Here is a 15,361-nt window from a genome sequence, read left to right on the forward strand (position 1 = left end):
TGCGATCAGTATGGTCTGGCCTGCAAGTTCTACTCTCCTAAAGTTCCAGCTCCTTTTTAGAGAAACTTAGCCTAGAGCTGACCAATGTTTGCATATGTACACGTGTGGCCTGGTGGGTTAGCAGTTAACAGGCCCCCAAGGCGCAGACTCTTACAAAGCTACTACTGAAGAAATCACTTGGGAAACATCTGAAATTTATAAACATCAGAGAAATTTGGCCCCCAAGTTATGTTCCATCTCTGATATATATTCATTCGCTTTTCTCCTTGTTAATCAGAGGCATGAATAAACTAGTTGAAATTTAAATATTTTTGCAGGAAGAAATAATGCTGTATCATAAGGTAGCTAGATGAATCAAGAATGTGAAGAAAGGGCACTCCAAAAGAATTTAGGACACAGCTACTTACGGGTGGAAGTGATGTGAAGTATCACAAAAAGGAAGTTTGTAACCTAGAGGTGACCTTAACGGTAAATTTCCTATAAATTTTTGTTTATCCTAAACTTAAGGAAGGAAGGAGAAAACAATCTTGTAACTATTTATGTTCTGCTTCTGGATGGAAGGGATGGCCTGGAAGATGGAATATGGAAGCCAAAACACTGGGATTTCTGGAAGACATCCACGATTTCTGTGGTACAGACTATCTGAATTTGTTTTTATATTATATTATATATTTTATATTAATTGAGCAGATACTACATGGCAGGTGTGCTGTCTGGGACCAGATACCCAGTGGTGACAAGATCCCTGCCCTCATAAAGCACAGTCTTGTGTTTGTCCTGGAAACTGCAGAATGTTTTCTCAGTTTTATGATAATTACAACCCCCCAGCATCACAATTTGCAGCTATCTTTGGCTAAAAACTGACTGTTTTCAAAGCACAGTATCAGATAATTGCCCTCATGTGTCACTTTTCCTGTAGATGTATGGGCACATCACTTATGCAGATGAAACAAACAGGAAGGGACCAAAACCAGCAGCAGAGATGCTCTTGAATTAATATGCAGAACATGGTTTTGTTGTGATAACTGTACTCTTAATTATGTACCAAATTTTAGTCAGTTCAACTGCATAAATATTATCAAAGCATACTTTCTCCACACCACACACAAAGATCAATTCCAAATTGAATTTGGAATTTGAAAGATTAATCTTCATTAATATGAAGATTACAGGAGACAATATAGTAGTATATCTACTTGATTCAGGGGAAGGATTTCTTCAAACAAAAAGCACTGATCAGAAAAGAAAAGACTAATATATTCTACCTCTTTAAAATTAAGAATTACTATTCTTCAAAAAGCAGCAAACTACTAAAAAGACAACTACAGAAGATTTCTACAACACACGTCGACAAAGGTCTCATGTTCAGGATATATACCAAACTTCTACAAATTATGGAAAAGATAAAAGGACAAACAATCCAGTTCAAAAATTGGCAAAAGTCTTGAACAGACACTTTGAAAAAGAGGAATTCAAAATGGCCAATTCATGCATAAGAAATATAAATTAAAACACGCCATCAGATTGGCAAAATGTTAATGTTTGACAACATCAGGTGATAGGGCTGATATGGGTGACGGGGACCCATAGGAACACTGGTCAAACTGAAAGTCAGCACAAACACTCTGGAAAAGTGTCTGCAACCAGCATATAAGTATTTGGAGATGCACATCCCCTAAGACTCGACAATTCCACTTCCAGGTATATTTCTGGAAAACTTAGGCACACGTACCCTAAAAAGACAGATACAAAAACGTCTATAAAAGTGCCGTCTGATTTCATTGTCTGTGTCCCCTTCACTCCCAAACTGGAAGCTCTGGGAGGAAAGAGATGTTGTTTATCTCCTTCATCAGCGTAGCCCAAGAGTCTAGCACAACGCATGACAGAGTGGGCACTTAAGAAATGATGAATTGTACTTGAAAACTGAGTAACATTTTTATAACAATTTTGAGAAATACAATTCATTCTTTTAAAATGTAAAAAAAAAAAAAAGAAGTGCTGTCTATAACAGCTGAAAAATGGAATCAACTCAAATGTCAATCAACAGTAAAATAGACAAATTTTGTTATATTCATATAATGAAGTGTTATAAAGCAAAGAGAATTAACTACAGCTGTGTGCCGAAAAGGAGATGAATCTCCAGTGGTATTGAAGAAAAGAAACAGGTGTGTGTTCACTAAAGCATACACACAATATACTTTCACTTATGGAAAAGTCAGATACAGGCAATATTAGACTAAGTGTTAGAGATTACACATAGATGGCAAAGCTATTAACTAAAAGCAAGGAAACGCTGATCATAAAAGTCCAGAAAATGGTTACTTCTGGGACAGAGGAAATGTAATTGGGGTTAGGAACATGGGGGATGCTCAGATACTAGTAATGTTCTAGTTCTTAACTTGGGGAGTTGCACATGGTTATTGATTTGTAATTATTATTTTTAAAATTATTTAAAAAATTGTATCTATGTTTAATACATTTCCCCCCTGCATGATATAACCCAATAAAACAATTTTTGAAAAAAGCCTACTTTCTCAAAACAAGTTTCAAGGGTGTATTTGTAAACCTCTGGAACTCTCGAAGGGATTTCATCTCTTTCCAGACTTTTATGATGGTCTTAAGCAATGTTCGATCTTTTTCTTGTTCAGCATCACGCAGTTTTCTTGTTTGCCTACAAGATATAATACATGGATATATATTTAAAAGTTATTTAGGTGTGTTTGCAAATTAGGAAAAGAAACTAATAATGCTATAGTGATTGTATAGTTAATTTCACAGCTATGATATTTCTTTAGTACTAGAAAACCAAAAATATGAATGCAAATTTGAAGTCAATAGGATGCTGGTCTGTTTTTATAGGTTATTTGATTTTGTTTTCTCTAGTAGAATCTGACTTCAATTAAACTAAATTACCATTTAAAATTCTCATTAATACTGTGCAATCTTAAACAGCCACTTTTGAAATTATAAAAATAAGGGGCCCAGTAAACGTAGTTCTCATGGACTAAACTATGATAAACAGGAAATTACGTTGCTGCCCAGTTAACAAGTATATTAAAGTCTGCCTGTGTTAACAGTAATCACCAGTCCTACGTTTAGGAGATGAAGTAATGTTACTACATCCCTTGGTGAGTTTTCAGTGCTGACTAGATTACCAATATTTTTGGCTTGCTTTGAAGAGGCTTCTTTTGAAAATGCTTTCATTGTGATTGATACTATTTAAAGTGTTTGGGAATTATTTAATGCCTTACTTTAAGCCCCCTCTACAAATAATAGCCAAATGTACTCTGTTATGCCATTAGTTAGTTAATTAATTAGATTTGTTTTTTTCTTAGGCAAGTATCAGGTGTCATTCCAGGGGATTCAGAAGTGGTTCCTAGGAGATAGTAGGTGTCTCTGTTCTCAGGGAGTTGATAGCTTGGCTCAGGAGACAGACACATAGATAAATGACTGACAGAGTGCCCTAGGAAACCATAGCCACAGTGTTTCATGAATCATCACCTCCTGAACTCCAGAAGGAAGGCCTGTGTCTGGAAGTTGGTTGTACTTGTGATGACTTAGTCTGGAGATGGTGCAGAGAAACACAGAGGTCTAGGTTTCTGATCATTCAGTTGGTGTCATGGAAAAGGAAGCTGGTAGAAGCTGATGGCCAGTTAGTGGTTGGGTAGCCAAGATTTGGGACTCTCGGAAGACCTTAGAAAAGCTAGGAGGCAATGAACTAGAATAAGAAACATTCTTCTTGAGGAGCAGTAAAGCATTCTGGTTAAGGGCACAGATGTGGGAACCAAGATACCCAGATTTAAATCCTGGTTCTAGCCGACCTTGGGCAAACTATTTTACTTCTCCATGCCTTATCTGAAAGTAGAGATGATAACAGAATTTATTTCACAGGGTTGTTGGGAGGAGTAAACGAGTTAATTAATACTAGAACCATGTCTGACATGTGGTAAGTGGTCCACAAATATTATCTGTCATTACCTAGTGATCTGTTCTTCTCTTATGCCTTTAGCAGCAATCTCTCCTGCCTCCTTTAAAAAAACACTGCAATATAAAATTATTTTACTGAGTTATATGACACCTTAAGCCTTTCTGATATATTTTCTACTTCCTTTTTTAGTCCCTGACAAGATAGTTTCTCAGAAATGCTAAAAAGAACGCTTAGCAAGTAAAATTTGACCTATGAGCTAGAGAAGCAAAGAATCACGAAAGAATATTTAATTACAGATTGTTGCCAGACTATGGAGGAAGAGGAAAGGGCAACTATGATTAGGGAGCTGGGTAACACTTTTCTTTTTCTTTTTTTAAATCTATTTATTTATTTTTGGCTGTGTTGGGTCTTAGTTTCTGTACGAGGGCTTTCTCTAGTTGTGGCGAGCGGGGGCCACTCTTCATCACAGTGCGCGGGCCTCTCACCCTCGTGGCCTCTCTTGTTGCGGAGCACAAGCTCCAGACGCGCAGGCTCAGTAGTTGTGGCTCACGGGCCCAGTTGATCCGCGGCATGTGGGATCTTCCCAGACCAAGGCTCGAACCCGTGTCCCCTGCATAGGCAGGCAGATTCTCAACCACTGCGCCACCAGGGACGCCCGAGGGTAACACTTTTCTGAAGCCTGATGTAGATGGGGTCTGGAGTGTGGAAAGGAGTCCAGCCCAGAGGTGAGACTTTGGGAGCCACACTGGCATCTAGATGATATTTAAAACCACAGGAGTGGATTCATCTCAGGAGAAAATGCAGATTAACAAAAGATTAAAAACAAAAAAATCCTGGGAGGAACTCTGAACATTTAGAAGCTGGGCAAAGAAGGAAGATTAGGCAAAGGATAGTGGGAAAGACAGGTGGCCGAAGAGGGGTGAGGGCATCTGAGAGAGGGTGGTGTGTGGCACCCTGTGGGGACAGTGCCCAATGCCAAGTACCAGGGGGGCTGAGAGGTCCCCTTCTGCTTAGCAACACGGAGGTTCCCCAGGACTGTGGCAAGATCAGCCTCAGGGCAAAGGTGGGCGCAGGAAAGAGGCTAGACTGGACAGTGAAGGGGAGGGGAGGGAGTAGAGACAGCAGTACTTACCAAATTTACATTTAAAATACTTATTAGTAAATACTTGCCAGAAGTTTGGCTGTGAAGGGAAATACAGGGATAAAGTGGTAGCTGGATGGGGATCTGAGATCCTAGACTTGTTATTTGTTCAAGATTGAGCATATGTGAGGGTGAAGATCCAGGAGAGGGTTAAATAAAGTGTTCCCCTGTATTGCACGAACACCCATGTTTCCTTTCTTAATACAGCCTCGTTCCAGTGCAGAGGACGAGCAATGTGGTCATGATGCCACTTACGGAAAATAAGATGGAAAATGCGTCACTGGCTGAGGTTAGCTGCCCCAACCTGGGACCTATCAGATACCCGGGGGTGGACTCCAAGGCAGCTGGCTCATCAGCAGCTCCCAGGGGGCTTCAGGGAACAGGTCCACTTGATGAGATATCCAGGAACAGACCATCTGCTTAGAATTTGCTTTTCCACCATGTGAAAAGTCAGTAAAGGACTAAAATCCACTCTTTCACTGCATCAGAAATGGTGAATCTCAGTGGTTTCCATCTCCAGGGGTGGCAGGATGTTTGCAATGGGTCTGTGATCCATGGGTCCACCTGGCATGGTCTGTAGGACTCACACACGATTCTGCTACTGTTTCTCAAATACTGATTAATAAATGCAATTCCATATCAAACCTTCATTGTATCCAGAGGAGCTTTTTGTCACTTTTTCTTACTCAGTGTATACTAAAACAAAAATTACTTTCACGAGGAGGAGGCAATGTGCTTTTCTTTTAACATAAATAAGAATTTTCATTTTTAAACATACTCCTCACACTTTTACAACTGTAGTATACAAACATCACTAGTTTTCACTTTGGTAGGAGAATTTCCAACTCAAGGGCAGATTGTGAAGAGAAAAGTATACATTTAAATTCCTTGAATAGATAACTAATAAGGACCTACTGGATAGCACAGGGAACTCTACTTAATACTCTGTAATGATCTATATGGGAAAACAATCTGAAAAAGAGTGGATATATGTATATGTGTAACTGATTCACTTTGCTGTACAGCAGAAAATAACATGACATTGTAAATCAACTATACTCCAATAAAAATTAAAAATGATAAACCCCTTGATTTATTAATTCCTGTTCTAAGAATTTATTCTGTGGAAATACTTATACAGGTACGCAAATATATACATATGGGAGTGTTAGAGTACAACTTAAAGTAATAAAAAATAGGAATAATACAAACACCTATTAACGGGGAATGTAAAATCTGTATAATGTCAGCTCTTAAACAATGATATAGACCTAGATGTACTATGATAGGAAAAGGTCTCAGATGCATTTTACATAAAAAAGCAAGTTGCAAGGTGGTAAATGCAATGTGATTCTTTAAAAAAGTAAAATATATACACGTAAACACATCTGTGTATATATATGTATACACACATGTATATATATGTGGAAGAACTAGCAAAAAACTGTTACCCATGATTTTCCCTGAGAAATAGGACTCTAGAATAAATGTTCACATTCTACATTGTATGTTTCCTTATTGTTTGGCAATGATCAGGGTTTTAATTTTTGAATTTTAATTATGAAAAATTTCAAGATATAGAAGAGCACATATAATAAATAATATGACACTTACTAACATTTTTTCACATTTACTCAGAATTTTTGTTTGTTTGTTTTGCAATGTTAGAGTTCCATTTGAAGACCTCTCCATTCCATCCCCTTCTCTCCCTCCCTGGAGGAAGAAACTGGCATGTGTGTCTTTTCCGTCTGTATGTAACACACATGTGCTTACCTGGAACACATGAGTATTGTTTCACATGCTCTTTAGGGCTTGTGACCTGTATCACACAGCAAGTCTCCTCTTACAACTGATTTTTTTATTCAACACTATTTTATCCACGATATACGCAGATCTAATTTGGTCCTTCTAACTGTGGGAGGGACGTTCATTTAAAGATTGAAGCAGATGGGTTCATTCTGGTGTGGGGTTATCTCTAGCTTCTTACTCTTGTAAGTGATGCTGTGAAATGCTTGCACACATGTCCAGTGCACATGCGCACACAGCTCCTTGGAGTACATGTGTCTGAAGCAGAATTGCCGGGTCCTAGTCTGCTGGCATTTTCAACTCCTTGCTCGTCTCTGGACAGGCTGCTCTCTGAAGTGGTGGCTGTAGCAATATTTGTTTACACTAGCAGAGTGTGCAAGTTACCCTATTGCCCCTGTGCGCCCTCCCGTCTTCATTCATTTCTTGGACTTCACATTTGGTGTTAATATGATCGACATATATCGTTATTTCATTTGGCTTAATGTATTCAGTGCATTCAGAAAAACTCTGAAAAAATAAACTCTCAATGTGTACAGGGGAAAAAAAGCAGTAGTTATAGATTTTACTCACCGAATTTCAGATTTATACTCATTGATGGTTTTTTGGGTTGTTTCAAGAGACTTAGGAGTTTTTGCTGGATTAAGGCCCATCTGAACAGCATTTCTTAGAGCTTGGAGCTAGAAAAGATATGGATACAAGATCTGAGTTAGAAGCTCTACTCCTTACTACAAGTGATGGGCTTGGACCCACCCACTTCTCCAGGGCAAAATGATGTCAGCAACCTGTGAAGGGATGTGCAAGCATCCAGCCATCTCCATGCTTTCACTGAAGTGAATTTTGACAGACAGCTATTGCTTCTATTAAAAAAAAAAAAAAAAAAAGGAATAATAAAGAACTGTGTGTGTCCATCCTTGTTCTGTGGCCCAGACCCAGCTGCTCATGACAGATGCTACTTTTACTCTACTGTCTCAGAAACAAGTTTTCTTTCAAGGTGGGGTGGGGGTCTCTCTGGGGCCTGGACATATAACGACATTCTTGTGATATAAAGAGAGCATAAAATTATAGACCTATAGGAGGAGATATTGTGGAGTTATCTCTTATTTGGGTAGTAAGGTTTTAAAGTCAGGGCAAAAGTTGTCTGTAGTCAAAACTACCCATGGAGATCCCACGGGACAGTGTCACATTAGAAGTAAATCCAAAATGGGTAGACATTTCCTTAACGCTGAAACAACTGACTTGTTTAGGTACCATGTTAGGGTAAATTACATATAACAATGAGAATGTCTCTAAGGACACAGAGATTCTCAGGCCATGAATGGTCTCATCATATGAGATCACGTAAGCAAGACACAGCTACCCACTGCCGGTGGGCGGGATCCCTTGCTCTGTTTGCAGGAATCGTTCTTTCAACCAAGTGTGTGCCACTGAATTTGTACAGGTTAAATGTACATGGTCGTATCCTTTCTTTTGCCTCTAGGTAGGTCAACACATCATATCCTAGACAGAGGGAACATGAAGGAAGCACACGAGCATTTGCTGCTAGAAGGTATTTTTGTTGTTTGGGCTCCTCAGGAGAACCAACCCCCTCAACAATTGGCATGGAAGAGATCACGGGTACCTTGTCGGTAAGAAATTGTGCCTTGTGTCTCTGGCGTCTTGCAAGGTACTGGTCATATAACTGGGCCAGTTTGGCTGCCAAAACATGCTCTCGGCTAAAACAGGGATGATGTGTGAAGATTAACCCCAAAATATCAATGTCCAGTTGGAAATTTCCAGGAGGGTCTCCAGATCCAATCAAATGCTGACTTCTGTGGATGTATTTTACTGCCTGCCAAAGAGAGCAGAGTGTAGGGGAAACACAGTTAAAGCACTTCCTAGATACTGATCTGATGTGCATTGGGAAAAGTCAGATGCAAAATATTTCCTACCCTAATCAAGCCAGGAGAACCTTGCTCCATTCCCTGTTCCCTGGGGTTTTAGGGGCCTGCCCTTTTCTGAACACTTGAAAAGTAAAATGAAGGACAAGGAGTGAGAAAAGAAATCATTTCAATCTTGCTTTCCTAGGTCTTTTAGGGTTTATCTCTACTGAGTCATTGCCCTAATCTTTGTCTTGCGACTATCCCATTTCCTGGAAATCTTGGGCTTTGCAGCTGGTGACCTTGAAATTCTTTTAATGAGAGAAGCATAGATTCTAATCCAAACTGATCATTATTTGGATCATAGATATACTCTCCACGTGGAGAAGTTTTTAGTTTGTAGACAACAGCCAGAGACTAACTTACTGAACCGAGCTTCAGGCGGGCACCTAGTTTTCCTGGGAAGAATAAAGTCAGTCTGCAAAATAGCAGAGGAAGAGATAGTTGGGGCAGCTGAGTGTGTAGAAAACAGGAGTGGAAATTTCCACTGGGACTTTCCTGGATCACTTGGTGTACAGTGTGTCAGAAAAATCTCTGTTTTTCTTCCTTAAACTCATCAAGATACTCTATGTTGATCACTGCTGCTTGTAGGTGACTAGTTTTGGAGGTTGCAGAGCTCCAAGGTGGGGAGGACACCTTTTTGATTTTGTGTCTTCATGTTGTCTCCTTGTCATAGACATTGACTACAGTCAGGATGTGGGGTTTGACACACTTCACTCGATCCTCCCCTTTGCAGAGAGGAGTTTTTGGAAGCTATTTATTTTATCTAGAAAAGATTATGTGGCCCAAATATATTATTTATAAGTTATGAGGTAAATTGGAAGCTGCAAATATTCTAGTCAGAAGTGAAGCATCTATCCGATGTTAATTGCGGGTAACATGTTCAGGAATCTCTTCATTTAATTCGTCTTCATGGTATTATGTAAAGATGCTGAACTGGGGTCAGAAGCCTTGGATTCTAGCTGTGGCTCCACCTCTAACTTGCTCTGGAACCTTGGGCAAGTCACTACACATCTCCGTGCCTCTATCTCTTTATCGTACAAATGGGAGGCTGAGGAAAAAGATCCAGTTGGCATTTTGTAGGTCACTAGGCATCATATAAAGCACTTCACACATATCACCTGGTTCATTCTGTTAGGGAACTGCTGGCCATTAGACAAGAGCCCATGCTTGGGCCCTGGAAGGGGTCCCCCTTCCTGCAACAATTCCATAGAGATTTTTGGTTGCCTACAACGTAGTGAGGCCTGTCTGCGAGCAGCAATAGATTGAAAGGGGAAAAATGGAGTATGATCTTTATAACTTGGGGCAGGAAGGATGAATTCTGAGATGTGCAGAGGGAGGGATGGAAACTGGAAGAGGGGGCTCCAGAGTTAGAATCCTGCCTCACAAGATCCTAACATTCTCCCCATCAGACTAAGTATGGAAAACAGGTCACACTGTGTGTTTGTATATGTATACATGTCCAAAAATGTATTCTCATGTTATATAGTGTGATCTGCTTTTCAGTTACTATTAGTCATTGAAATAGTACCAGTATTTGCACTTACAGTAAAGCATATACACATGAGTCTTCATTTACCAGTAAATTTGTTGTTGGGTTGTCTTGTTGCCTGCTTTGTACCAGTATTCACGGGTAAGGATATATGAGTATATTTCCTTTTAGCCATTCAATTTCATACTTATTTTCCCCTGAATTAGTAGACAATTAATGTATATTTAGAACTTATGATTTCCTACAGGACGCCTGTACAGTGTACCCTATGTTTTCATAAAAGAACAAGTTTTTTCTATAAAATAACATTAAGTCTATCTTTTTGATGAGAAGACCTATAGATTTTTTATTTTTAAAAAATGTTCTTGTAAAACTGGGATGTGTTTACAAATATGCTATGCTTGAATAAGAATGCATTGACTATACCTCAGTACCTTCCAAAATATGCTGAATTGAACTTCCATTTGGATATACAGGGAGGAAAGCCCATCCCTACAGGGGTCATATTCCAATATTTTGTACCTTCTGAAAGTCCTAATTTTGACATTAATATCCTTACACGTCACACCGCAACAATGGAGGCCCGTCTCTTTTCTTTCACTCAAGCAAAAGTATCCAGTTATAACCTGCATTCGTGTTAGAGGCTTTTAATCTTCATGTGGTGACTCTGTGTCTTACTGTCACACTGACCACCTGGATGAATTTAAAAATTCCCACCTCACAAAGATGTGTACCACTAAACATCAATCCACAGACCTGACGGAAAATTCCTCTGTAATTGTCTGGCTCCTGCTGGTCCTTGCTTTGCTGTTCCTCTTACCATGGGTTGCAGAGTTCTGAAGTCGCTCAGGGTGTGGCCCTCAGGTTCCATCTTGTACTCTTCTTAGTATGAGTAAGTAATGTCGGTAGTATGGTCCTAATGTTACCTAGGTCAGCTGTACTTTGTGTCTCCTCCCCCAAATCTTCATTAGCCCATGTTTAAATGATTGCTGCTGGTCTCTGCCTTCAGCTCAGCTCAACCAAGTGAAAAAGCTTCCGGGACTCCTGGTGGGCATTGGGTTAGACTGCTCAAAAGACCCCCAACTCTCTTCCTATTAGGGAGAAAGACCCCTAGTCTCTTGTCTTTCTTTCTGTTGTATCTGTTTTCTTTTCTGAAAACTATCATGAAAACAGTACAAAAACTTTCTCCTAAAAATAAATAATATCTATAAGGTACATTATCTTAATTTTGAAATTGATTTGATTCTTCAGTGGAAAACTGAAAACGCAGACTATCAGAGGTGATGTACATGGATTATCTGCTGATGTTCTCAGTGTGTTCAGAGTTGCTTGCCGATGGAGACAGAATTTTTAAGGTTGGACAGAAAAAGAACAATCATTGGTGGAATTAAAATAAAAGTTTCTATATTTGTCCTGGGAAAATAATAGCAACAGAACCTGAATCCAGCCCAGAGCCTGCAGTAGATTCTATAGCTGTTGTTCTGGTCTTTTCTGGGAAGCTTTCTCATTCTCCATCTTCTGGGTATATCTCTACGACATGAGGTTGGTTGGGGGGGCATATGTCCCACTTAAAACTGACTAGTTTGTCCTTGGTGTTGATAATGTGAACCTTGGGGAAAGATATGATCCCTTTCCTCTGGAGTTTCTAGGCTTAGGTTATCAAGGGTCCTAACACATGGAGAATTCTGGCCCGCCTACAACAGGAGAGAAGGAGACCAGTCAACATTCAAGGAGAACCAGGAGAAAGAGAGGCAGAGAGAGACACCTGCTGGCACAGAGTCCCCGGTCCCAGAGTCCTAGTTCCTAAAGCCCCTACTTCATTTTGTGATTTATCTCCAGATCCTTCCCAATTTTGTAAGCCACCAAGTTCTCTCTTTGCTTAAGCTAGTTTGCAGTGGGTTTCTGTCACTTGCAACCCAGAGAGTGCTGACTACTGCAGTGCTCATTACACAGTAGGGGACCAATGCTTCTGTGAAAAATGGCTGAGAATAGTGGAAGGGGAAAGTGATAGTTTTATCATGTTGTGATTAACAAGGAGGTTGGAATTATGCTAAATTCCTCAGATTAGTGTGCAGTTTTGAAAAAAGAGGAGGCAGCTACACATATGTCCCTGGGAATGCCATGTTGACTTCTAATCACTGTGCCTTTAACACTTGATGACATTTCTGTCTCCCCCCACTAGGCACAAAGTCTCTCTAAGGCCAAGTTTGAATGTTGCTACCTCTGAGTTTCCAGAGTTTAGCACAACTAAGAATATAGTAGACTCAGTTGAGGACGGAAAGAATTAAAAAGAAAAGAAGAAAGGCGGGAGGAAAGGTAGGATGGAAGGCAGGAGGAAGGAAGGAAGGAAGGAAGGGAGGGAGGGAGGGAGGGAGGGAGGAAGGAGGCTGTTGGAACAGCTTTCAGCAACCCTAACCTTACTTTGCTATTATGCTTAAGCAAACTGCATAATATTGTTTATGTTTTACCTGCAATGTCTCATTTGGAATTTTTATTTTTTAGTTTTGGGTTAGTTACTTCTTACGAGGTATTAAATTGCAATCTTTCTCATTTGAGGTTTAACTTTGTTCTTTGCACAATATCTAATCTTTTTGCATTTCTCTATCTTTAATGGTCTCTAAAAAAGAATCTCAGTTTAGTAGCAGCAGAATATTTCGCTTTTAAAAACTACTTCTTTTCCCTCTGTAATTAAGGAAAATGTTCAAAGAAGGAGGGCTGAATACCAACTCCCTTCTAAATAAACCTCCTAATTTATCTAATAGGAGGACATACACTCCCTCATTTGAATTGGCAGTCTAATCAAAGAAGAGCCAGGCTTGACTCCCATCCAGGATGGGTTTGGTCAGTCCTGCTGGGTTAGCATCAGACCTGAGAGCTCTGAAGTGTAAATTCATCAATTGCCAGTTCCTGGTCTAGCACACCGACTTGGTTTTCCATCATTTAGTTGCCAGGATGAAGCCAGGCTCTAAGAGGGCTACTGTTTTATAGGAGAGACAGCCGAGTTAAGGAGAGGAGTAGAAAACAAGGAATTTCTTCTAGATTCATTCAGCTCAACTGAGTCATTTAAATGATATTCAATTCACACTTTTACTAAGCCATTCCTACATGCCAGGCTTCCTGCCAAGTGCGAGGGTTAGAAGAGGAATAAAACAGTATCTGCCCTTTGTTACTCTCAGGGTAGTGGAGGAAGGAGAGCGAAGATAGATTAATGATCTATGAATAAAACAATCACTGCCTGTTTATCTATTTCTGTGCTCCTGCATCATGTCAAAACCCCCAGATATAAGGTATGTTTGGACATTAGACTGAAAATATAGGTCATATGCATTTAACACTGCTTCTTAAAGGCAAGCCTATTACATGGAACAGAGAGGAGAAAAAATGGGTTTTGGCATCAGACAGACCTGAATAAATGTAAGAAAAGGTGAAAGTTAGTAAATCAATAGAACTGTAAAAAATTAACTCTGAAAGAAATGCATTGTTGTTTGAATTACTAGAAAGTTCCATAAACACATTAAAAAAAAAAGACAGGTATACAAATCAACAGTGAAATTAATAGCAACCTGTTATGGAGAAACAAAGAGGTAGGAATAACAAAGAGGTAGGAAACAAAGAGGGCGGAGAAACAAAGAGGTTATTCCTACCTCTTTATAACCTCTAATATAACCTTTGCTTCTTTCTTAGGCACGCTGACAGAGTCTCTATGCTTTGCTATGTTTGAAGCCTAACTTTCTATGAAATGAGCTTGGAAGACTTCAGCCCCTTTAGAGTTCTCCCTTCTCTAACTTTTGCTCTGTGATGCAGGATGACCAGCCCCTCGTGGTGGAACTATTATTTCCCTCTACTTTCCTGTTTCTGTGCACAAGATAGGAAGGTCTCCCCTCTCCAAAGTGTTGGGAGGAAACTCTCTGTGCTCTCCCCACTCTCGCATCCCCACTGGCTCCTTCCCAAAAGAGAAGGAAGACTGCTTGATTAGAGAGTCAACTGGAGCCCAAGATCCATTGGTCCAAATTCTTTGCTGGGCAGAGTAACCGGTGGCCTCTAGCTGTCCCTTCTCAGCTCTCTCCCGAGAGCCTGCTCACTGGCCCCGTGGGTTCTCCATGGCAGTCCACGTGGTGAACTCATTGGGGCCCTTCTCTGGATGGGGGGACAGAACTCTTGGGAGATGGAGCCGGAAGCCCAATTGGTCTTGTGTCCAAGCAGCATTCTGCTGTCCAGCTTTATCCTTAGTTGCAGCTGAAACCTGCATCCCTCTCTGATTCCTGTGCATTTCCCAATTACTTCAGAACTTCTAAAGGACACATATAAGATTAATCTTAATTGGCTCCCTCAAGATCCTACTCTCCATAGTAATTACTCTTCTATTTTCTAATTTTAACCCTATTTTTTTGCTTCATTATATCAGTGTTTCTTGCTGAAATGGTTGGATGGATGAAGAGATAAGGTGATGGATTATTACACGTGCATAAGACGATATTGTCTGGATCACTAATTATATCATGTATCTTTGTCATATAAGCAAGTAGATGATAAATCCCGCATGGACTAGGACTTCGGTTTATGCTTGTTTTGTAAACCTACTCCCAGGGTCACATTTCTGCACAAAGTAGTCACTCATTACTATTTGTCTGTAATAGCAATATTTTATAGAAATTCATTTAAAAAAAGTGCAAACAGATACATCACCTCAATACTCACAAAAATTGTATGAGGTAGAGATGATGAAGATTTTTCAATTAAGGAAACAGCTCCAGAGTGGTCAAGGGAGCTTCCCGAAGCACAACCCAGTAGGACACCCAACTGCTCAGATTCTCTGACTTGGGCCTGTGTCTTCCCTGTTCAACACGCCTCTCTATAGCTATATAGAATGATCTTATATCCCCTTATTCTCTTTCACACTAGCAGTGTTGAAATAATTACACGAGTTTCTGAAGGAGGTGATCCTTGCTGGACATTTCAGGAAAGCAAGAGCAATATAATTAAATTTGAAAGCAGGCAACTGTCTATTCAACACCAGCCAGCCCTCACTGAGCTCTGTTTGAAGCACTTTTATGTATTATCTTAACCATCTGCACAAC

The 15,361-nt window shown here is 39.9% G+C and overlaps 1 protein-coding gene and 2 long non-coding RNA genes across 17 annotated transcripts in view; 2 read left to right on the forward strand and 1 right to left on the reverse strand.

Annotated features, from left to right (window-relative positions):
• Positions 1-15,361, forward strand: part of LOC117197712 (uncharacterized) — a 180,266-nt gene that overhangs the window by 78,221 nt on the left and 86,684 nt on the right. The window contains exon 2 of the long non-coding RNA XR_004478512.2: positions 8,353-8,500. This is a non-coding gene — a long non-coding RNA (uncharacterized LOC117197712). The remainder of the gene's footprint in view (positions 1-8,352; positions 8,501-15,361) is intronic.
• Positions 1-15,361, reverse strand: part of CC2D2A (coiled-coil and C2 domain containing 2A) — a 137,868-nt gene that overhangs the window by 72,712 nt on the left and 49,795 nt on the right. For all 15 annotated transcript variants that reach the window (XR_004478510.2, XR_004478511.2, XM_033410669.2 and 12 more), the window contains 3 exons: positions 8,494-8,703; positions 7,446-7,552; positions 2,531-2,671 (listed from right to left, as the gene is read on the reverse strand). Coding sequence is in view for 13 of the 15 variants with exons in the window: in XM_033410669.2 (XP_033266560.2) it covers positions 2,531-2,671; positions 7,446-7,552; positions 8,494-8,703 (458 nt within the window). In the remaining 2 variants the exon portion in view is untranslated. The remainder of the gene's footprint in view (positions 1-2,530; positions 2,672-7,445; positions 7,553-8,493; positions 8,704-15,361) is intronic.
• Positions 8,696-15,166, forward strand: LOC125964178 (uncharacterized). Its single transcript, XR_007476843.1, has 2 exons — positions 8,696-13,867; positions 13,917-15,166. It is a non-coding gene; the product is annotated as an uncharacterized LOC125964178 (long non-coding RNA).

This window comes from Orcinus orca, chromosome 4, assembly GCF_937001465.1.
Source record: "Orcinus orca chromosome 4, mOrcOrc1.1, whole genome shotgun sequence".
In the NCBI taxonomy this organism is placed as follows: Eukaryota; Metazoa; Chordata; class Mammalia; order Artiodactyla; family Delphinidae; genus Orcinus; species Orcinus orca.